Source organism: Rhincodon typus, unplaced genomic scaffold, assembly GCF_021869965.1.
Source record: "Rhincodon typus isolate 14 unplaced genomic scaffold, sRhiTyp1.1 hic_rhity00002716, whole genome shotgun sequence".
Taxonomy (NCBI): Eukaryota; Metazoa; Chordata; class Chondrichthyes; order Orectolobiformes; family Rhincodontidae; genus Rhincodon; species Rhincodon typus.
In genome coordinates this window covers 1-25000 of record NW_025968354.1, presented here as the reverse complement: position 1 = coordinate 25000, position 25000 = coordinate 1, and the positions used below count along the sequence as shown (strand labels likewise).

General features: G+C 38.8%; 1 protein-coding gene across 1 annotated transcript; it reads right to left on the bottom strand.

Annotated features, from left to right (window-relative positions):
- Positions 1 to 14429: 14429 nt before the first annotated feature.
- On the bottom strand, positions 14430 to 21919 carry LOC125481594 (E3 ubiquitin-protein ligase rififylin-like; the record flags this gene model as incomplete). Its single annotated transcript, XM_048593370.1, has 2 exons — positions 14430 to 20719; positions 21706 to 21919. Coding segments are annotated over 2 exons (396 nt in total), but the record flags the coding sequence as incomplete, so codon positions are not given.
- Positions 21920 to 25000: the final 3081 nt, after the last annotated feature.

Sequence of the window (25000 nt, the reverse complement as noted above, 5' to 3'; positions counted from 1 at the left end):
GGGAGTTTTACAGAAAGTGAGCAAGGCAAAGCTTTTGGAATTCAGACAAGCTGGATTAGGGTTGCCTTTGTCTGTAAGGAAAGCAGAAATAACTAGACATTTACAATTGCTGGGAAATGCCAACGATTCTGATGGCAATGGCTAAAGTTCAATTACAGATGAGGCAGCTTGAACATGAAAAAGAAATGAGACTGTTTGAATTACGATTGAAAGCAGAGGAAAAAGAAAGGATGGCCTTAGCAGAAAAAAGGGAGGAAGAGAGAGTTTTTGAACTTTGGAGGTTGAAACTGAAAACTCAAAACCGACCTAAAATGGCAGAGGTAGAGGTGAAAGATAGGAGTAGTGAGGACAGTGATGGAGAGCAATCCCATCGTAGCCAAAGGCCTGGTGGATCTGTCCAAGTGTTTCTTAGGTTTAACGAGAAGGATGTAGAGGCCTTTTTCATTCAATTTGAGAAAGTGGCTAAACAAATGAAATGGCTGATGACCATATAGATATTGTTCATCCATGCAAAGTTGGCAGGTAGATCTAGTGAGGAATTTGCATCACTGTCAGCTGAGATATCTGGGGAGCATATTGAGGTGAAAAATGTAATCTTAAGTGCATATGAGCTAGTACCAGAAGCCTACAGACAATGTTTTAGGAATTTAAGGAGGGAACCTAGTCAAACATACATAGCGTCTGAAAGGATTATGCAAAGTAATTTTGGTAGGTGGATAAGGGCATTGAAAATAGATCAAACATGTGATTAGAGAGAGAGACAATTATTTTGGAGGAGTTCAAAAATTCACTCGTGAAGTCCTAAGAACTCATGTGGAAGAGCAGAGAGTTAAGACTGCAGGGTTAGCAGCTGAAATGGCAGATGGTTATGAGTTGGTTCAGAAGTCAAAGTTTCGCTTCTGACGTCAATTTCAATCTGTGAGGGATAGAAATTGGGGAAAAGAGAAATCCTCACCTGGTAAGGGAAAAGGAGATCTCATTGAAGATGGTTAACATAGTTTACCACAGGGTGAGAAAGGAAACCTATGAGGGGAAGATAAGTAAAAAAGCTCATGTGTTTTCACTGTGATAAAGTAGGCCACATGAAGTTGCAGTGTTGGTGGTTTGGAAGAAGCACTGTCAAAACGGATGTGGGAAAACAGGATAGGCCAGTGAATTTTGTTGAAGTGGTAAAGAAAAGCACAGTGGAAGCTGAAAAGCTGCAGAAGAATGTACAACCTGGTCAGGAGTTGGTTGAGAGGAAGTGCCAGATCTCTTCAAAGAATTTACTTGCATGGGTAGGGTTTAGTTATGTATGCCAGGAGGAGCACGTAAAGAAATTAAAATTTGAAGAGATACAGGGAGCATATCAATCTTTAATGTTGAGAGATGAGGAAATATATAATTCAGAAGGAATATTGCCAGAAAAGGTGGTAATATGTGGAATTCATGATAAGAAATAAAGTGTTCCATTATATAACGTGAGGTTGGACAGTCTGGTGAAAAATGAAGAAGTGGTGATAGGAGTAAAAGAGAAAATCTCGGTTCCAGGAATACAATTTACCCTTGGTAATGATGAAGCTGGATCACAGGTGGGAATGATGCCTACTGTGGTTGAAAAGCCAGTGGAGAATCAGGCAACTGAGGTAATGTAGGAAGCACATTCTGGGACTTTTCCTGACAGGAAGCAAAATCAAAGAGTGAAGATATCAAAGTTGATGTTCAATTATCAGAAAGGATGTTTGATCAAATGGTTGAGAAAACGAAAACGAGCAGCTGGAGGACAGAGTGGATATTTTTAATTCAGAGAAATTGTAGGGTCAGAAATTAATTGAATTACAACAGAAAGATGAAAAACTAAAGCAGTTGTTTCAAAACTCATACACAGAAGAAGAATCTGAGTGTATGCCAGAATGTTACTATCTTAAAAATGACATCTTGATGAGGAAATGGAAACCATCGCATATTTAGGCAGCTGAGAAACAAGCAGAAGTTTATCAAGTTGTATTAACGGTGGGTTCTGGACGGGAGGTGTTGCGCGTAGTACATGAATTACCAGTAGGAGGTCATTTGGGAGTAAGGAAAACTCAAGCCAATAAAACAAAAACATTTTTATTGAGAGATAGTAAGAACTGCCGATGCTGGAGTCAGAGATAACACAGTGTGGAGCTGGAGGAACGCAGCAGGCCAGGCAACATCAAAGGAGCAGGAAAGAAGGGTCCCGACCCGAAACGTCAACTTTCCTGCTCCTCTGATGCTGCCTGGCCTGCTGTGTTCCTTCAGCTCCACACAACATTTTTATTGGCCTGGACTGCATAAGGATGTTGGTTGAATTTTGCCGCACATGTCATACGTGTCAGGTAATTGGAAAACCTCAGGCAGTAATAAAACCAGCACCTGTAATCCCCATTCCTGCATTCGAGAAACCTTTTTACAAGGATTTTAATTGATTGCGTAGATGTCCTAACTAAAACAAAAAGCAGGAATCAGTATTTGTTGACCAGAATGGATGTGCCTACTAGATTTCCAGAGACCATTCCATTACACAGTGTCACGGCTGAAAAGATTCTAGAAAGAGCTACTCAATTTTTTTACGAGATAGAGACCATCCACAGAGATATAATCAGATCAAGGGTCAAATTTTACATCAAAGTTGTTCAAGGAAGTTATGGATAGTTTAGGAATAAAACTATTCAAATCCACTGTGTACTATCCAGAATCATAGAGAGCATTAGAACGGTGGCATCAAACTTTAAAGACCATGTTGAAGGCTTTTAGTCAAGATTATCCACAGGATTGGGATAAAGGAATTCTATTTGTACGTTGTAATGAATCTACCAAATTCAGTCCATGAGAATTAGTTTTCAGGCATGAGGTGAGAAGACCACTGAAATTAATTAAGGAGAAATTGGTGATTCAGTGTTCAGAAACCACACGTTTGGACTGTGTCAAATTTTAGGGAAAGATTAAATAGAGCATATGAGTTGGCTCGACAGCATTTAAGAGCAGCATAGCATGTGATGAAACAGGAAGCAGACAAGAAATCGAAAATTCGCAATTTTGCTCATGGAGATAAAGTTAGTGTTACTTCCAGTGATAACTGAACCTTTTAAAGGCAAGGTTTGGTGGGCCTTATCAAACAAAAGGGAATTTAGTGAGGTGAACTATTTAATAAGAATACCAGACAGAAAGAAATCTCACAGAGTACGTCATGTGAATATGCTTGAAAGACATTTTGATAGGAAAGGAAAATGAAAGGAGGATGTGTGTTACTGGTTACAACAGAGTGAAGAACAAAGTTCAGAGGATTCTGAATTGCACATTCCTCAAATTGGACAATGAGGAAGTTCTCAAAATTTGGAACAAATTATTGAGTTACCGTCCAGAGGAAAATTGAAATGACCTAAAAGAGTTATTGCAATCACATGAGGACAAAGGTAGGAATAGGTAGGAAGTACTGATCTAATTATGCAGGATGAAGATATAGGAAATGCTGTTCAATTAAGAAACAAGAGGGCAGTATTACGATTCCTGGGATTGAGTGAGTCTTATCGGAAGTTTGTATTGAATTTTAGTAGTGTGGTTGCTCCACTGACTGACTTATTGAAGAAATTCAGAAAACTTCAGTGGACAGTGGACTGTCAGAAGACATTTGACAGCCTGAAAGTTGTGTTAACCACTGCCCCTTTGTTAGCCACATATAATTACAAAGCCACTGAAGGTGGCCATCAATGCAAGTGATTGGGTGTTGGTGCTGTACTGTTACAAGAAGACAAAAGTTGGTGGAAAGACCTACTGGATATTGTTCCAGAAAATTGAATATTCATCAACAAAAATATTCCCCGATTGAGAAGGATGACCTTGAGCTTGGTGTTGGTGTTGCAACATCTCAACATTCATATCGTCAGTAATGTGTCTGAGACAATTGTGTATACTCATCATAGCCCCTTAAAGTTTTTGGAGAACTTTAAGGATAAAATTTCCAGACTGTTTAGAGGGAATATTTTATAACAGCCATTCAATTTGAAAATAATACATGTGGCAGGATGAAAGAACGTAATTGCCAATGCATTGTCGCAATGAAGGAAGATGGAGGCATTCGGTGGTGGGAAACAACAGACTGAAATGGACTGTATTAGTGAATGTTTTCTTGCTTCAAATCAATGTAATGTATATGAATTGTAGTTCACTAATAGTGTAAGACTAAATGTTTTCAAAAATGAAGCTATCTTTGTATAATGATGGTTCATGTTTTAAGGGGGGGAGGTATGATGATACTGTGGCTTCAAAAGGTGTATTTTGTCCTGTTTTTTGAAGAGAGGTTTTAAGACAGAGGTGCTGTTCTGTTTGGATTCAATAAAGTAAATAGCTTGTGAAGCCTATTTTTTTTTTTACAAGTTGAAACAATAGAAGCAGCATGAATGGATGGGGTTATGCTCTCACAGAACTGGGATTTTCAGTTTTTCAGTAGCAGTTGCTGGGTCTCGACTGTCAAAGTTTTCTCTTGATGCTTTTCCTCCTGGACTGGAGAATTGCCTGTGAGACAATCTATGTAACTGAATTTGCCTTTTGCCAACTGTTTGAGATATTACTACATTGGAACAGTCACTGTTTAGTCATAAAATAATGTATTATTCTGTTAAGTTTTCCAATAGAGTTAAGTTATTCCAATTTCTTCTTTCTTTTATTGTATTTCAACTATAGTGTATGAATAAAGTGTGTTTTGCTTCAAATCTGGTAGTCTGACCAAATGAATTGCATCCAGAATGTAACGCCTGGCATTTGCCTTTAAAATAAGAAAAAGTTAGGGTCTAGGCTGTCTTCTTAATATATTTTGAGGGGGTCTGGTCTGGTCCATAACAAGAATATTCGAAGCATCTATTGGAATTGTTCAATCAACTTTGTGACGCAGGCTTGGTGATAAATCCAGCTAAAAGTGAATTTGCAAAAGCCCAAATCATGCTCCTAGGCCATGTTATTGGACATAGACAAATGGCCCCATGGGATGTGAAAACAAAGATTTTTCAGAAGTATCCAGACTGTTTAGGTGTAGCTTATTATTGCAGCCGTTCAATTTGAAAATTATATGTGGCAGGATGAGAGAACATAGTTGTGTTGTCGCAACTTTGATGAAGGAAGATGGAGGCATTTGATGGCAGGAAAAACAACAGAATGAAATGGATGGTATTAGTGAATGTTTGCATGTTTAGAGTCAATGTAATGATAATGTAATGCAGTGTACAAATAACGAAAGGCTAAAGATTTTTAAAAATGAAGCCATCTTTTTATATTGGTGTTTTTTTTCTTAAAGGTGGGGATGTGATGATATTATGGCTTTAAGAAGTGTATTTTATCATTTTTTTTAATGAAGAGAGGGTGAGAGAGAATGTGAGCAGTTTGCTCAAAGCCAGTAAACAGCTTGTGAGGCCTTGAATTTTTTTTAAGAAGTTGGAACAACAGAAGCAGCCTGATGGGTGGGATCAAGCTCCCGCAGAACCAGGGTATTAAGTTATAGTTTTCAGCAGTCGCATGGGTTCTTGGGGTTGCATGTGGAAGATCTTATTCCTCTCTGTTACAGCTAAAAGGTGGGGATCACTTTCTGCTGTGAGACAATCTATTTTACAGAAATTTGCCTTTGCCAACGGTTTGTTATGGGATGTTACTACATAGGAAGTTAATTGGTAGTAGTCAATGGATATCATTTTGATAGAGTTACAGCTGAGCCAGTTCTTTTATTTTGTCTGTATTTTAACTGCAGTGTAAAAATAAAGTGTGTTTTGCTTAAAGTCGAGTAGTTTGACCAATCGAATTGCATTGAGAATGCAATGCCTGGCATATGCCTTTAACATAAGAAAAAAGTTAGGGTCCAGGCTATCGCCTTGAGGGGGTTTGGTCTGGTCCATAACACAAAGCAGCCCTGTCTCCTCTGCCCATCTGCCTGTCCTTTCAATAGGACATGTATCCTTGGACAAGTCATAGCTGAAGTTTGTAACTGTGAATTGTATTTGGATAATCCTGCTGTTTATAGTAGCACTTGGGAAAAGCATGCAAGGTAAGTCAAAGATCTGCTTAACCACTTAGAGTTGACTGGTTTAGTGGTAAAGTTGTCCAAAGGTGAATTTCTAAAAGCAAGAGTGACTTACTTAGGACATGTGATTGGACAAGGACAGCAAAATTGAAGGCTTTGATACATTCCATTCTTAAAACTAAATGAGAAATCATGAGGTTTTAGGATTTTTCAGATTTGTGTGTGCCATTTCAGTATGATATGACATACAATATGACATAAAATAATATGACCTTTAACAATTTTGATCGAAGAAACTAGCAAATGTTGTCTGGTCAGCAGCATTTGACACTCCGGAATTCTGCAGCCCTTTCAAAATGGCATTTGATGCTTGTGATATGGGGTAGGCACTCTCTTGTTACAAGATAACGAGTTGGGATTGGAGAAGTCAGTGGAATACTTCTTTAAGAAACTGAACCAGTTTCAGAAGAAATACCCTACCATAGAAAAAGAGACTTTAAGATTGTTATTAGCTCTTCAGCACTTTGAAGTCTATATCCAACAGTAAAACAAGGAAACGCCAATGTATACTCATCATAATCAACTTGCGCTCATTGAAAAGTTCAAAAATCAGAATTCAAAACTATTGAGATGGAGCATTTTGTTGCAACCATTTAATGTAAAAGTTGTGTAAATTAATAAAAAGATAATGTAATTGCAGATTGATTATCCAGAAAGTAAAATGTTAGAATTGTAATTCTAAGAGTGTGTAAGTTATAAAGGGTTTTTACAACACACTATTCCAGTGAATTTTAACATGGCATAGAATGAGCCCAAGGTGATTGATGGCATCAGCTTCCAAACATTCATTGGCTAATTTCATTCAAAATATTAGCATCAAATGTAAAGGAGTCAAAGGGAAGTGTGCAGCTGGAGAGGAAAATTATGAGCAAGTGAATTTAAAGGGGTGAGAATAATTGAAAGGGTACTGCAAATGAAACATTTTAATATCCAGTTATGGTTAAATTTATTAAAATTGAACATTAAGATAGCTTTGACTGTGCTTGTTGCAGCAAAAGGAACAATTCCAGCTTATGTAATTAGTTGAAAGAGCAGTCCATGGGCTGTATGCATGGTCCCATTGTCTTCAACCAGCAGAAATTGTAAAATCTATTTCGATTATGGAGTTTAAGTTGCATAATGATAGCAACAATTGTAGCTTTTGAAAATACTTTCAACTAACATTATCAGGTTGGCTCTTAAGTACAATTGCTGCTTTGACTTTGTGCTTTCATCTATATGACATACAATACTGGGAATCCTCGAACAATGAATTTAGCACAAACTTAAATAACCAATTTCTCATGTTTTTGCTGTAATTCTGAATTGGTTTATGATATTTCTTGAATATATTATCTTACTATTCCACCACTTTGTTTTATTTTCAGATTCCCAGTATCCACAGTAATTTGCTTTTATTTAAGCTTGGCTAGAGTTTTAATAAAGGAGCTCAAATCAGAAAGGGTTTTGATTCAGTGAACAAGGAGAAACTATCTCCAACAGCAGAAGGGTCAGAAATCAGATGGACACAAGTTTGAGTTAGAAGAAGAGCCAGTGGTAACATAAAGTGAATTTATTATTTCACAGGGAACTGTTATAATCTAGAACATGGTACCTGAAAGGGAGGTGGCAACTGATTCAAAATGGCCTCAAAAGGAAATTGAATAAATAGTTCATAAGAAGAAATGTCCTTTGTGTAAAAGAAACAGGAATGGGACATATTGGATAGTTCTTTCAAAGGGCTGTCAAGCCATGATAGACTGATTGGCCTCCTTCTGTATCGTTTTACACAAGGTGGAAGATGGTGGCACATTTCTGTAGGCATCTAGATTTGAGGAGAATGCTCCAAAGTAATTCCCAGTTGACAAGAGCTGAAAATCTCTTAGAGGTTGAAGGAAGTCAGGTTTAAACATTGCTGCCGCTCTCTACGTTATTTTGAATTTGCTGTGAATAGCATGTCACTGTTTCTCTTGATGGCACTGTGACTAAAAGAGGAGCTCCTCAGCCACTGGGAGGAGGTGACTGAGTAAGACCTGCCAATTATTGTCATAAAACAAATAATAACTTTCAATCATTTATGGACATATTGAATTTTTAATTACAAGTGTTTTTTAAAAAGGGACACATAGCCAAAGGATAACTGCAGATGTAAATTCAGTTGGTGCCGGTCAAAGGGCTGTGTGAACCCATGGAATATAGCACCACAGTGTGTCAGGGAAACTTCAAACAGGCTTAAAAGGAAGCAAGTTTTTTTTATTCATTCACAGGATGAGGACATTGCTGGCTAGGCTAGCATTTATTGCCGATTCGTAATTGTCCAGAGGGCAGTTAAGAGTCAACACATTACTGTGGGTCTGGAGTCACATGCAGGTCAGACCAGATAAGGATGGCAGTTTCCTTCCCTAAAGGACATTAGTGAACCAGATGGGTTTTTCTGACAATCAACAAGTTTCATGATTATCATTAGACTCAGTTCCAGATTTTTAAAAATTGAATTCAAGTTCCACCATCTGCCGTGGCAGGATTCAAACCCAAGTTCCCAGAATATTATCTGGATCTCTGGATTAATAGTCCAACAATAATACCATTAGGCCATCATCTCCCTAATGAGGAGCTGACTAATTAACAAAACCCCTTTTGTAGGTTATGTTCCAAACTGCAGACCGGTTTTTTGTGTTTTACCTTGTAGTAAGTGTCTGTAGCTCAAGGAACTTCTTACATGAGTTAAGGAGCTGGAATCCAAGCTGCAGACATTGTGCCACATCAGGGAGTAGGAAAGTTACTTGGACATTTTACCCCAGGATGTGGTCACACCCTTCAGATTAGGTGATTCAAATTTGGTCTGTGATCAGATACAGGAGGCTGTGACTGCAAGTGACGTAGCTTCAGCAGTTATGAGATTCTTGCAAACTGTGCAGACAAGATTGGGATGGCAAGGATAAACAACCTGACCGTAGCATGTTAGCATAGGGAAACATTCAGGTTGGGGAAGAAATAGGAATGTAGTAGTGTGAAGGGGAACAGTATAACTAGGGGAATACTTACTATTCTCTGGAGAGAGGATACAGAGCATCACAAAACAAATGGATATGGTGGCATTGCAACTATTTCAGTAATAATAAACTGAGTGGGACAGAAAGGGACATTTTGTACAAATTATAAAATAAAAAGCAGCAAAATTGGGTCAATGGGGGAAAAATGATGAAAAGATGCAATTAATGGTCTTAAATGATCCAACAAGATGAAGTAGACGCTACTGGGAGTCATCTACAGGCCTGCAAAAATAACTGAACTGTAGGACAGAATAAATGAGATAGTGAGCATTTGTAAAAAAAAAAGGACATCAATCATGGGTGACTTTAATCTTCAAGTAGATTGACACAGGAAGAATTCATAAAATTTTCAGAACAGTTTTGAAAAACAATATGTTAAGCAGGGATCAGGTTATGTTTGATCTAGTAATTTGTAATGAGGCAGGTTTATTAAATGATCTCGGAGGAAAAGGTACACTGAGTAACAGTGATGTAACATTTTAGAATTCAGCATTCAGTTTTTTCGGTGAGAAGCTTGTGTCAGAGACAACTATGGTAAACTGAAATAGGGGTAATTATGGGGAGAGAGTTGGTTTGAATGGATTGGGAAAGTCCCCTGGACCTGATGGGTTGTAACCTAGGATTTTGAAGGAAGTCACTACAGAGATGGTGAATGCACTGGTAATAACCTTACAAGAGTCCCTAGATTCTGTAAAAGTCCTTGTGGTTTTCCAATCTTCTATGTAACACCCTTATTCAAAAGGAGAGACAGAAAGAAAACAGGCTAAACATTGGCCACATAAAAACCGCAAGAACTGCAGATGCTGTAAATCAGAAATGAGAATGGTAAGTGCCACTTCAACACACGAACCTGTTCCCCGGCCAATATCTCTGTCTCAGGCTTGCTGCAGTGTTCCAGTGAAGTTCACCACAAGCTAGAAGAATAGTACCTCAATTTTCATGTTAGGGAGTCGGCAGTCTTCTGGACTCAATATTGAGTTCATCAGCTTTAGGGCTTGAGCTCTCCCATATCCTTATCCCAACCCCCACACACCAGGCCTTGTTATCACATAGTCTGCTATTACACACAACCCACTGTTAGCCACTAACAGTCCTCATTAATAGTGATCTACCCTTCTGGCCAGGTTGTTATCCACTCCTATATCACTGCAACTGTTCTTCTGTCTCTTTGAGCTCTATGCCCACCTATCATTTATTCCTTATCCCCTCCTCCCACCCTATCTTCTGCAAAATAAACCAACATTTTCCTAGCTACTAGCAATTCTGAGGAAGGGTTACTTGACTCGAAACATTAACTCTGATTTCTCTTCACAGATTCTGTCAGACCTGCTGAGTCTTTTGTTTGTTTCTAAATATTGGCCACTTGGCTAACATTTGACATTGGGAAAGTGTTAACATCCACGATAAAGGTTGTAATAGCAGAGCATTTAGAAATGCATAATTTAGTCAAGCAGAGTCAGCATAGCTTCATGAAGTGGAATTCATGTCTGACAAGTTTAATAGAATTCTTTGAGAAGATATTAAGCAGAGTTAGCAAGGGGAAGCAGTGGATGTAATATATTCGGATTTCCAAAAGCTTTTGATAAGGGACTACAATAAGGCAACTTAAGATAAAAGCCTATGCTACTGGGGGTAGTACATTAGCATAGTTATAGGATTAACTAATAGAATGGGATAGTAAGAAATGCCGATGCTGGAGTCAGAGATAATACAGTGTGGAACTGGAGGAAGACAGCAGGCCAGGGGAGGGCATTTTGCTATGTCAATCTGTAACTAGCTGTGTGTTACAGGAAGCCGAGCTGCACCACAATTACTTTCAAAATATATCAATGACTTGAATGATGGAAGTATATGTACTATTTTCAGGTTTGCAGATAACACAAAATAGATGGTGAAGATGAGACAGAAAAATTGTAGAAGTATATAGACAGGTTTAGTAAGTGCACAGAAACTTTGCAAATGGCATACAATGTGTGAAAATATGAGGATCTTTGGCAGGAAGAATAGAAGAGCTGAATATTACTTAAATGCAGAAAACTGCAGTACAAAAGGATTTGGGTGTTCTCATGCATGAACCATAAACTAGCATCCAAGTTCAGCAGGACATAGGGAAGGTATATATCAAAGGGATGGAGTATAAAAATAGGGAAGTCTTGCTAAAACTATACAGACTGCAGCTATAATACTGTGAACATTTTTGTTGCTATTATCGAAGGAAAAATAGAAAGGCATTGGAGGCAGTCCAGAGGAGATTGGTTGCAGGCATGGATTTTCTTATGTGGAGAGGTCACGAAGCTTTGGCCTGTGATCACTGGAGGTTAAAACAACTAAGGCCGACCATATTGAAACATAAAAGATTCTTAGAGGACTTGACATTGTAGATGCTGAGAGGTTGTTCTCCCCTTGTGGGAAAGTCTAAAAGAGGGCATCATTTCAGAGCAAGGGTCTTTAAGACAGAGCTGAAGAAGAATTGCTTCGTAGGGTGTACTGATTCTGTGAAATGCTTTACCACAGACAGGTACAGAGAGACTGGGTCGTTAAGTATATTCGAACCTGAGATAGACATTTGCTTTTATTAGTAAGGGAATTAAGGGATATGGAGAAAACACCTGAGAGACTGCATCATCATAATAATAAATAATAATAATAATAATTAATGAGGCTGAGGGGTGACCTTATAGAGGTTTATAAAATCACAAGAGGCATGGATAGGGTGAATAGCCAAGGTTTTTACCTAGGGTGGGGGGAGTCCAAAACTAGAGGGAACACAGTGTGGAGCTGGAGGAACACAGCAGCCCAGGCAGCATCAGAGGAGCAGGAAAGCTGATGTTTCGGGTTGGGACCCTCTGAAAAGTAGGCTTTCCTGCTGCTCTGATGCTGCCTGGCCTGCTGTGTTCCTCCAGCATCGGCAGTTCTTACTATCCCAAAACTAGAGGGCATAGGTTTAAGGTGAGAGAGCAAAGATTTCAGAAAGACCTGAGGGGTAACTTTTTCCACACAGTGGGTGGTGTGTGTATGGAATGAGCTGCCAGAAGTAGTGGTGGAAGGTGTAACAATTACAACATTTAAAAAAGGTATTTGCGTGGATATATGAATAGGAAGGGTTGACGGATATAGGCCAAATGCTGGAAAAATGGGACTGGGTCACATTGGGATATCTGGTCAGTGTGGGTGAATTGGACCGAAGGATCTGTTTCTATGCTCTATAACTCTACATGCAGAAGCAATTAAAGAAAGATAATGATAAAACAGCCACTAATTGTTCCTGGAGTTGTGTCATGTTGACTACTTGATCTCAAGAGGTGAAAGAAATATGAATTACTATTCTCACTGGAAGTGCCATTGTCTGTCTGAGCATTCCTATGCATCACTACCCCAAATGTGCACTAAATGGCTTGTGGAAAACTGCTGATGCTTTTGGACCACAACCTCGAGCTGTTATAACCCTTGAACGTCCTGGTTTAAACTGCACTTCCTCAGCTTTGTCAGCAGCAGATGGAGTTGTGAGCTGACTGATAACAGCCAAGAAATGGGCACAAAGGCAGTTGTGGGTGCAGAAATGCTGCTATTTTAGAGAGCTGCATATTTACGCTCCACAAAGCCACTAGCTTTTTTTTTTCAGGCAACATCTCAGAAATGAGAAATTTAGACTTAAAACTGCAGACAAGTGCAGTCACCTACTTAGCCCTTTGAGCGCTGCTACCGGCTGCCATGATGGAGCAGTCTGTGTTAGCATGGCATGAAGTTGGCCTTGCATGGCAACAAGCTTATGTACCCTGCTGGCAGTGCCAGAAAAGTGGCAGATTAACCATCTGGCTAGTAGCCAATTGAGCCACTTAAGTGGCTGACTGAGGGCCATATACCAACTCTGCTAGTTTTTTGCCCATGGATGGGGGACAGCAATCATCTGAATCATAGAATCTTTTAGAGTGTGGAAGGAGGCCATTCAGCCCATCGAGTCCACACCACCCCTCTGAAGAGCACCTCACCCAGACCCAGCCCCCTGACCTATCCCTGCTAATCATTTGTGTGCTTTTCTTTCTATCCGAGTTTTTTTTAAACAGCCTGCAGCAACTTCTGTCAAATGAATGCAGCTCCTCTTCAAGACAAGCTAGCTGCATTTAAAGGTGTAGGTTAGGGGTGTGGGATTGTACTCACACATGCTGCTAGGTCCCCTGCTGAGCACAGTCAGCAGCATGTGGCATGCTGGGTTGTGATTACTCAAACATTTACGAGAGACCGGGGGGAGGGGGGGAGCAATTTTTTACCCCCCACACAGACAGTGGCGCAGATACAGAACGCACATCCAGTGGAAGTGGTAGAGGCAGGTACAGTTCCATCTAAAAGACACTTGGACAGCATCATGGATGGGAAAAGCTTAGAGGGATATGGGCCAAATGCAGGCAAATGGGACTAGTTCAGTTTAGGAAACCTGGTTGGCATGGAAGTTTGGGCGAAGGGTCTGTTTCAGTGCTGTCTGACTGACTACATAGAACATAGAACAGTACAGGCCCTTCAGCCCACGATGTTGTGCCGATCTATTATCCTACTAAGATCAATCTACCCTGCATTCCCTACATTTTACTATCCTCCATGTGCCTATCCAAGAATTGCTTAAAAGTCTCTAATGTATCTGACCCCACTAACACTGCTGGCAGCGCATTCCACACGCCCACCACCCTCTGTGTAAAGAACCTACCTTGACATTTCCCCTGTACTTTCCTCCAATCACTTTAAAATTATGCCCCCTCGTATAGTCGTTTCCACCCTGAGAAAAAGTCTCTGACTATCCACTCTATGCATCTCATCATCTTGTAAACCTCTATCAAGTCACCTCTCATCCTTCTTCGCTCCAATGAAAAAAGCCCTAGCTCCCTCAACCTTTCCTCACAAGACTTGCCCTCCAGTCCAGGCAGCATCCTGGTAAATCTCCTCTGCACCCTCTCTAAAGCTTCCACATCTTTCCTATAATGAGGTGACCAGAACTGAACGTAATATTCCAAGTGTGGTCTAACAAGAGTTTTATAGAGCTGCAGCATAACCTCACAGCTCTTAAACTCAATTCCCCTGCCAATGAAAGTCAACACACCCGACGCCTTCTTTACGACCCTATCAACTTGGGTCGCAACTTTGAGGGATCTATGGCCGTGGATCCGAAGATCCCCCTGTTCCTCCACACTGCTGAGAATCCTGCCATTAACCCTGTGTTCTGCATTCAAATTTGAAGTTTATAACCTGTCTACCTGAATGCAAACATGATCATAGTTCAGATGATGAGATGACATGCATTGCGTACAGCTTCATTCATTCAAAAAGTCAATACACGAAAATTCCAAATATACTTTTTATTATTCAGAAAAATGAAATCTAAAACTGTGTACAAGGAAGTTTATACAAACTTTAAAATTAGCCAAGAAGCTGATTCCAGGAATTTTCCGTATAACCAATATAAAATTTCTGCTTATTCAGATTAGACAATATTTTCCAGTGTAGAGAAATGATAAGTTTTGTAATCCATCAGACCATGTCCATGGAACATACAAGTTAGCACAATAAATGAGGATCTGTCATTTAGTCTACCCACGTCTCTGCAGAACTATTCACTTCTTTCCCAAAGCAGTAGAAAAAGGAAACAATAAACCCCACAAAGTGAAAATAAATTCAATAAAAGCTACCCATATGACAGAAGAACTGAAGCATTTTATGCCTTATTCTTAATTCTGCTCCTGACACAGTCAGTTGCATTACAAAAAAAAAACTGCATTCAATGCTGTTATATTCAAGACTTATTGTTTAAAATAACACTTAATGAAAACAAAAATCTATCAATGCATTAATGTTTTCGAAATTATATATTCAACTCGAGATATGTATTTCCCATGTAAATATTTTTCAATTACCAGTCTTCACAGAACAAGCTCCACTTGATTTTTTAAAAATCACACCAATATCGTTTTGCAACAAAACATTTTTTGTTTTATTACAAAATGAAGGGAGGAGAAAACTTTTATTTGAAAGTTTATTTCAGATATTACTCTTAGTCTGGCCCGAAACTGGATTTACATCCTCATGAGTGTCTTCACCTTTCATTTACCCACACTGACTTTCAAATTAAAGTTACATTGTTAAATCCTGTTAATTAATCTTGTTTTTAAGATAAATCTTGATTTTAAAAAGTAGAGACAGGATTTAAAGCAAGTACCTAGATAGAAGAGGAGTTGAAAAGTGGCAAGTTTAAAATAAGCTAAACTTAGAGTAGATCTTGAAAGTTCGGAAGACAAATGGACAACGTAATATGGTATTTCAGTTAGTAAAGCTTTCACAAAGGGATTGATTTAGATTGCCATTTCCAAGAAATTAGTTCTGTTAATTAAATTCACACCAATTTCTTTTGATGCAGAAAGTACTAACGTGAAATACAAGCAGAAAGTAAGGTCAAGTTCTCAGACAAAGTAGTTTCCAGTGCTGTTACACCATAATTAAATCACTAAAAATAGCCAGCTGATTTTAACTGCACAATAAACAAGTTATTCTATTGACTTAGGGTTAACACGTCCATTCCATCTCTGTTTCAAATGCAGCCTTACTGATAATACATTGATTTTACGTTTTGTTCAAATGTGAGGCATTAAAGTATTTGGATATGAAAATACTTTAAGTATTAATTTCTAGTGGAAAAAAATTAACATTATGAAATTAGTTTGATAGCTGATTACCTCTTCACGTGTTTCAAAACCAATCACAGCCCATGTATAATTTGCCACTAATGTAACAGGTTACTTAATCTAGAACGCTTTCATTTCCACTACACTGTTGACTGAGCATTGGGCATGTCCGTCATGGGCAAACTTCGTAGATCTGGGTTTAGTAGCAATGAAGGATGTAGTAAAACAAGTGATAACAGCTTTCACTTTCTCAGCTCAAAGTCATGTATAGCAACCATTAGCCTTTTGCTGAAATCTTCCTTCATTTATACATTTTAGTCAATTCAAGTAATAAATGGTTAGAAATGAAGGTATTGTCTCTCAATAGTCCAAAAAATAACATGGGACAATGGTTGGATAACCTCAGGATACAAACGCCAATACGTGATAATGGGGTGGTACAAATTGAGCATAATATTGTGTCATTTTATGCATAAAAAGAATACTTTGAACATGTTTTTAAGGGGACTTTTAGGGAAAGTAGCTTTATTTTAAATCAACATATAGCTGATACAATGTCATTGACCTGTAATGGTAACTGATTCTTCACTGATCTGCCGAGTCATTCTAGGATTTCCCGATTTCTTTTCCCCCAGAACTCCCTCACTGCTCAGCTGTTCTGACGGCTACAATCAGAATAACTTAACAAAATTGTGGGTTGGACGGATGCCAATTTCAAAATTACCAGGGCACAACATCATCAGCTGGTGAACTTATCACATGATTTCCACGTTGTTTTGCCAACGAAGTTTTGGCTGTTTAGGAGCCTCTCAGCAGACACACTGTGTTGGCAATGTCACTGCTCAAATCGAAGTGAAGAAAACTGGCCCTGACATCTTTAAAATGGGAGCTTGTATAGACCAATAACTTTTACTTTCCTTTTAAAGGACTATTATCATTTCCCTTTAAAGCAGCTAGGCCTACAGAACCAAAAAATCATGCTTGCCTTTTATTTCCATTCTGTGTAAAAAGATACCCTTTCCACCCCCTCAACTTAATCAAGATTTACCTGACAAAGGAGCAGCTCCAAAAGCTTGTGATTTCAAATAAACCTGTTGGACTATAACTTGGTGTCATGTGACTTCTGACTTTGTCCCTCCCAGTCCAACACCAGCACCTCCACATCAAAAAAGATTTAAAACAATATCTAAGGCACTTCAGACAACATTGTGATTTTTGTATCTTTTAGATTACACAGGATGTTAGTTTTGTATTAGGAATAATCCGCCAAATCTCCCAAACAGTCTGTCCACTTTATAAGGTCTGTAAACTACCGGAGTCTGAATCAATTAAAATAAATAAATAACACTATTAAGAGAACACGATGAAACAGAAACACAGCACATACTGAGTTGGAGGGGAAAGGGTAAGTTCATTTTGCCATGAAGATACTTATTCTTCAAACACAATTCTTGTACAATTATGTGCCGATTTGCAAAACACCAGAGAAACTGGAGTGTGGTAAAGATCTCAGTGCAGAAACACTCAAGATAAGATGAATGTTCATGAAAGAGGAAACAAATAAAAATGCATTGGAATGAGTTCTTAAGAAGTCACATTGGACTTGAAACATTAACTGTTTCTCTCTCCACAGATGCAGCAAGATCTGCTGAGTTTCTCCAGCATTTTGTTTTATTTCAGATTTCCAGCATCCCCACAGTAGCTGGCTTTTATAAAAAGAACATGTTTTTGGTTTGTAACTTCCAATTAGAGATCCATATAATAGAAAATCTCATTTAGAAAGACAATAGTGGAATTGAACTTTCAGTAGATTGTCCATATCACAGTGCTTTATGCAGAAGCCATTTTGCCATAAGACAGCAAAAGATATTGCATTTGTTTTAAGATATGCTTGTAGGCATCAAATAGAACACCCGGTAAAGCTGTAAACACTGCAGTTCACTATAGTTGTAGAAACCTCAGCGAACTCTGTAGGAATGTCTTTTTTTGCCCCCCAAAGTCCAGCCTTTACATTCATTACTTTAACATAAGTACGATTCCAAGATATTTAAATAAATTGAAGGCTAATCTCCTTGGGGCTTCCACCCAGTATAACTTTGGCAAAAGGTGGGAGGTTCCCTGGCTAGTTATAGTGAAAGAGCAGGAGAACGGTTGAAGAAATTCATCCCTCTCTCCCCTGTTCCTCCATTATCTCATAATGAAGTCTTTGCATGCAATCTACTCTGTGTGTTAAACACATCCAGCACCACCACTTCAATCTAACCTCTCGGCCGCACCATTTAGGCTTCAACAAGATACAGGAGAGGAAGGAAAGTGTTGGTTTGTGTGCATATACAAAGGGCAATCTATGAAGAGCTTTACTCAACAGCAAACTCCTGCCCCTCAGATTAGGCATACCATACATCCACACACTTCAATAGCATTCACCTGATGTTTCAGGGTGGACAGAGGCAAAAAGAAGAACTAAAACAAAGTGTGAAACAGTACAGCATTCCTACAGTACAGCATTTCCTGATTTCAGGCAGGTTCAAGGTGGCATTTATGAACTAGAGGATGACTACTTGACGTAATTCTTCCCATGAAAATATACCACTGCTGCCAAAATGGATGCAACACAAAAAGGGATTACGTGAGGGATTTATATGGTTTTTAATATCTGTATAACACAAGGAAATCCATGTAGAAAACCTCTGACAGGAGCTTTTCTTGGACTCAGTTGGAGACCTATGTTATTCGCTCATCTTTTTTTGGCATTTGTGGAAAGGTGGTTGGTGCTAATGTACCTTTATCCAGGATCTTGAAGTTTACAGGATGAAAGGGCCTGGCAGATTAAGGTACAATTCACAAATCACATTTTATAATGTTCTGGTCCAGGAACATTAAGGCTTCTCAAATATTTGCATTAATGTAAACGCAACAACTGAGACATTGGTTTTCATAATTCCCACAAGTTACTACCTTAAAGCTACAAGGAGCACCATTTCAAATATATGCACAATTGGTTTGCAAGTTAAATAAACCCTATGCTAGAGAACAGGATTAAAATGGGAAGAATGCAGTTGAAGAAAACTGTGGCAGGAAACAGGCCTTCAATCCTGAGAAAAAGTGAGAATCTGTAAACATGTCTCTGCAAGTGGACAAAAGCTGTAATTCTCCATTATTAGAATAACCGCAGGTACAGTATAATAAACAGGTCAAATGACTGACAGATTGATTAGAATCAAATTGATTAGAATCCCAACATCAATATACCAAAATGTTTACATATTGAAAACTTAATTGGCAAGTAAAGCACTATACAAGTTAACAACTACAAGGCACAACAGATTTGAATATTCCTTAATAAAAGACACTTTCATAATAAGTTCATTTGGTATCATGGTTTTGTTTGGTTTTGAGGGCGAAGAGAAGGAAATGAGAAATTAAATTTTACAGGGTACAATGCTGGTACTGTCAAAAATGGAAAATCAATACCTACAAAGAAACAAAATAGATTTGACAAAGTACGAGGGCACTGAGACCAACCGTTCAATTTGGATGGTCAGCAGGCAGAAATCACTTAAACATTTTAACAGAATGTACAATGTTACATTGTTTGAACTTTAACCTGTTTTATAATCTTGTAAACATTTACATGCCATTATTGCACTGTAGGCATCAATGCAACATTAAAGATCAATAGGCTGGATTTAAATAATAAACATATGTTTTTAAATTGTGCACATGTACTGATCTTTAAATATATACATTCGGTCTATGGAGCACAGGAAAATTCAGATAGCACTGAAGTGTAAAAAATACGGGGATTCATGTTTAATTTAAAAGGTTTGGGGCGCAATAAGATGAAGATGGTGCATTTTATCAACCCAATGTATATTTAACTGCTGGTCAAGGTTTTGTCCAATAGCAATCAAATACACTTGAAAAAACCTCACATTTCTACGTATCTAAATCACTTCACTGGTTTTAGGTGTAAAAATTGAGCTAAACAAACAGGGAACGGAGCTAGGTTTCAGCTGGAATTGAAGGATCTTCATTTGTTCCACTGGCATTTTGACAATTAGCATGATGACCATGTACCAATACTTGCTTATTTTAGTGCAGCTCCATTTCTTCTACTTTAATTTCTCATGTAAGTTTCCACTGTATAATTTAATGACCAACCCATCCCAAGGAACTACAAAAAAGAACAAATTGCACTATTTCTAAAGGTGCCTGCAGCCATTCTGATAAACTTTGAATGACCAAAACATAAGCATATACTGCTTCAAAATGTACCAAATATCCCAAATAGAGGCTAGCTTATATTTAATTATTTCCTTTTCTCTCTGCTGCTTCCAGCCTGTTCTTGTGTTCTGTCAATTCACCTGCAATTTTCAAAATAAGCCAAAAGCTACAACAACTCAACCATACCTGTTCCATGGAGTGCCACAAGATCAGTGATTCTAGCTTAACTTCTTTCTGTTTTGGCTTTTTCTTGTACTTCTCTTTCCAATCATATTTCTCTCATTCATTCTTACCTTACTTTCTAGAGTAGGAGAAGGTTAGTTGGAAAGATACCCTTTCAACCTGCCCAAGGTAAATGATATATACTTTATGATAAATATTTTCTACATAATTAAATAGTGTTTTCATTCAGGGCGGTCAAAATGCATTAGCTGACTTACTAGTAATAACAGCAGCCAGATATGTTTAAATCAGCAGCCTGGGTCTAGGTTGTGAAAATGCACGTCTCCAATTGATCTGATACGGTTTCACAGTAGTTGCGAATATTCAAGACTTGAAGACATGTACAGCCCGGATAACAAACTGCCTGCAGATGGGGCACTCACTCATGCGCTTCCCACACTTGGTACATGTGACCATATGGCCACACTCCAGCAGCACACAGTCAATTGGAGAGTCCATGCAAATTTTACAGAGATTCTCATCGACACCTGATGATTCATTCCCACCTAAACAAAGAAAAGAACACAGTTAGTTATCGGAAAATGCCATCATTATGGTGCAGACTGCAACTATATAACAGCAAATTGGTTGAAACTGAGAATGAAAATATGAACTTTTATTGTCAAAGTGAGAATGTCAGACTTGAGGAATGAAATGCTTTCTATTTATAGTTTTCACCCACAGTCTCAACATTAACAAATTATCTGCCTATGTCAAGGCATGGAAGCAGAGAGTGCTGTCTTGTCACTGATCTCAGTCTGTCACCATAATTTTGGTTTGTTAATCGAACATCGCATTCCATGGATTAGCTCCGGCTAAAATAGAGGGGTACAAACAAAACTGCAAGAACACCAATATTTTACCCAAATTTTCACCTCAAGGTTCTGAGTTTGAAGTCAGCCAACTTAACTCTCTAATGGCTACAGATGTTCAAGTTAAGAGTTTGCCCAGCTTCAAACCAGAACAAAACTGTCAAAATTTCAACACCGATCAATATCAACAATGCAGACCACAGGCTTGCTTCTGTTACAAATGGAAAGCTTACACTGGGACAGTGGTAATATTTTTCCACAGTTTATATTAAGGCACCCAATCATCAGAATCAAGGATCCTTTCAGTTTGTATCAAATTCAAGGACAATATGAGACAAATGTTGGGTGTAAATCTAGAAAATAATCAAATTTCTACCATCTGCATTTCTTCCTTGGGAACAGCATTCTTCAAGTAAAGCTATAACAGATAACAGACTACAGCATAGCCAGTTTTCAAATGTTTCTGAAGAATGAATACCCAAAGTGGCCAATCTCCTCCAAATTAATCTGTACCTACTTATGAACAAGTTTATGGGATTATTATGGGGTTAATACAAATTATTACCCCCTTGTGTTTAGTACTCAAACTGTCAAAAGAAATTAGGTGAAAAAAAGGTATATACCAAACAACAAAATGAACTATCAATCCTAGTTATCTAACAATATAGAAATCCTCTTACCCTGATTCTGAAGATCTTTTTGTTCATTATATAGCCTTGTCACTCGTTCCATCAGCTCCCACTTTTCACAACACCCTTTGTAATTTACAAAATTTCGTGCTAGTATTTCTTTTAGCTGACGTACTGTAAGAGCTTCAATATCTTCAATGCAAGTCAAATCTGATAGGGAGGCTCGGTGCTGGCCTGGGGCAACGATCTCCTCTGAATCAATGGACTAGGACAAACAAGACCCATACAGATAGTATTATTGATTACAGGTACTTAGGTTTGATATTTAAATTTTCAAGCAAAAACACAATCATTCATTCTGCAAACCAGTAACAATTGGACTATCATTTTACATAGTACTATAAGGTCTCCCACCTTGATCAAACAAACTTTACAGGGTAGCTAATTTACGATGATGGTGAAAAGTGATTCCCCTCTACTGATATCAAAGCACTTAAAGAGAATTAATCCTGCATTTCATCAAGGAAAGGAATGGAGTTCACTTAAACCAGGTTATGGCCGCTATCCTGGCAAATCAAGTAATTAAGACGATAGATTGGGCTTTAATCAAGTATGGGTTAAAAGACAGTTCAGATATAGTGAAATTGAATTTAATTAATTTTATACAAAAAACAGATAGAGATTGCAGTGAAGGAGGTGCCCTGCCTCTGAAGCAGTTTGCAAAGTGCAGTAATCTCAGGCAACCCACAGGCGAAGTGAGCGTCTGCACTTTCAGGGGTTTTAGCTGCGAGCTGGAGTCTATGGTGCAGATACAGCAAGGCATCAGGAAAGGGTCGGGGAGATTACTTGGCCACTTTGACCAAGGACACAATCACATCTCTAAGTTTAGGTAACAATTTGGTAACATTTAGGTAACATGTGATCTTTATAAAATGACTTGGATGGTGATCTTTATAAATGACTTGGACAAGGAAGTGGAAGGGTGGGTTAGTAAGTTTGCCGATGACGCGAAGGTTGGTGGAGCTGTGGACAGCGTGGAGGGCTGTTGCAACCTACAACAGGACATTGACAGGATACAGAGCTGGGCAAATAAGTGTCAGACGGAATTCAACCCAGAAAAGTGTGAAGTGATTCATTCTGGAATGTTCAATTTGAATGCAGATTACAGGGTTAATGGCAGGATTCTCAGCAGTGTGGAGGAACAGAGGGATCTTCAGGTCCACGTCCATAGATCCCTCAAAGTTGCGACCCAAGATAGGGTCGTAAAGAAGGCGTCGGGTGTGTTGACTTTCATTGGCAGGGGAATTGAGTTTAAGAGCTGTGAGGTTATGCTGCAGCTCTATAAAACTCTTGTTAGACCACACTTGGAATATTACGTTCAGTTCTGGTCACCTCATTATAGGAAAGATGTGGAAGCTTTAGAGAGGGTGCAGAGGAGATTTACCAGGATGCTGCCTGGACTGGAGGGCAAGTCTTGTGAGGAAACGTTGAGGGAGCTAGGGCTTTTTTCATTGGAGTGAAGAAGAATGACTTGATAGAGGTTTACAAGATGTTGAGAGGCATAGATAGAGTGGATAGTCAGAGACTTTTTCCCAGGGCGGAAACGATTATATGAGGGGGCATAATTTTAAAGTGATTGGAGGAAAGTATAGGGAAGATGTCAGAGGTAGGCTCTTTACAGAGTGGTGGGCGTGTGGAATGCGTTGCCGGCAGTGTTAGTGGGGTCAGATACATTAGAGACTTTTAAGCGATTCTTGGATAGGCACATGGAGGATAGTAAAATGTAGGGAATGCAGGGTAGATTGATCTTAGTAGGATAATAGGTTGGCACAACATCGTGGGCTGAAGGGCCTGTACTGTGCTGTACTGTTCTATGTTCTAATTTACATTTGGTTAATGGTCAGGGACAGCATGATTGATTTAGGTAGGCAAAGGGAGCACAGATGCAGTGGTGGAGGAGGTTCAGCCTTCATCATTGTCCAACAGGAACAAGGTATGAGGTATTGCTTTGTATGAAGCAAAGATTTCACGGAGGATGGGCAGACTAATTATGGCTTTTTGACAAAACAAGGTCATTCAATTAGGTACAGTGAAAAGGTATCTGATAGTGGTTAGAGATGGTTTAGCCAGAAGATAATGTTTCCTGAACCTGAGACCGAGAGTTTTGAAGCTCTCTCACGTGCAGGGTTAAGGACACCTTCTTGTAGCTGAAAAAGAACTTAGAGCAATAGGAGGAACCAACTGCTGTGGTCCACCTAGAAACTAAATGACTTAGGTAGTACAGGGACTGGTGTGCAAAGTATAAAGCAAAATTTCAAATGTAATAATCATTCAATTATTGTCTGTGATTCACAGAAATGAGAATGCAGACACACGAGTTTAAATGTGTGGATGAAAGATTGGTACAGGAGGAAAAGGCTTTGATAAATAAGCCACTAGTACAACAACAATGGAAGGAGAGACCAGATCTTTTGGGTCAGGCTCCACTGTGTTCGTAAATCAGATATCGATTGGGCTTCTATTTAATAGAGGTGAGGGAAGGTTCAGAGGAGGGTAAATTTCAAAGCCTGAACAGAAAAGTCAAGACCACAGAAGGGCAGTAAATTAGCTGAAACCTAAACAGATGGTGTCAGGATCATGTAGAATTTTATAATACTAGTGGGGCAATAATGACCAAGGCCACATCAGGGAAAATAATGGTAGGGGAAAACAAAAGGGTCTATGCCTAAAAATGGCACTAAGAGTGATAAATGAGTTTAAATATTGCTGAGATGTGATTGCAGAGTGACCAATGTTAGGAAGTAAATATTCCAGGTTACTTAACTTTTGCAAAAGAGGCAAAATGGCAAATAAAAGAGAGGTGAGAAAGCCCTGACAATAAAGGCTGACATAAACAGAAGAATAATCTTCCCTCATAGCTAAAAATCTCTATTCCTGGCAACATCATTGTAAGACTCTTCTGCAATCATATCCCTCCAGGAATGAGAGGATTAGGACTCTAGCTGCAATCTAATACTTATGCAATTATAACATACTGTCCTTGCTCTTATATGCTGGATTCCACGAAAGGATATTCTAGATAAAAACCAAAAGAACTGCGGATGCTGTAAATCAGGAATAAAAACAGAAGTTGCTGGAAAAGCTCAGCAGGTTTGGCAGCATCTGTGAAGAACAAAATCAGAGTTAACTTTTTGGGTCCGGTGACCCTTCCTCAGAACTGTCCTACTTCCTCAGTTCTGAGGAAGGGTCACCGGACCCGAAACGTTAACTCTGTTTTCTCCTTCACAGATGCTGCCAGACTTGCTGAGCTTTTCCAGCAACTTTGTTTTTGCTCCTGATTTACAGC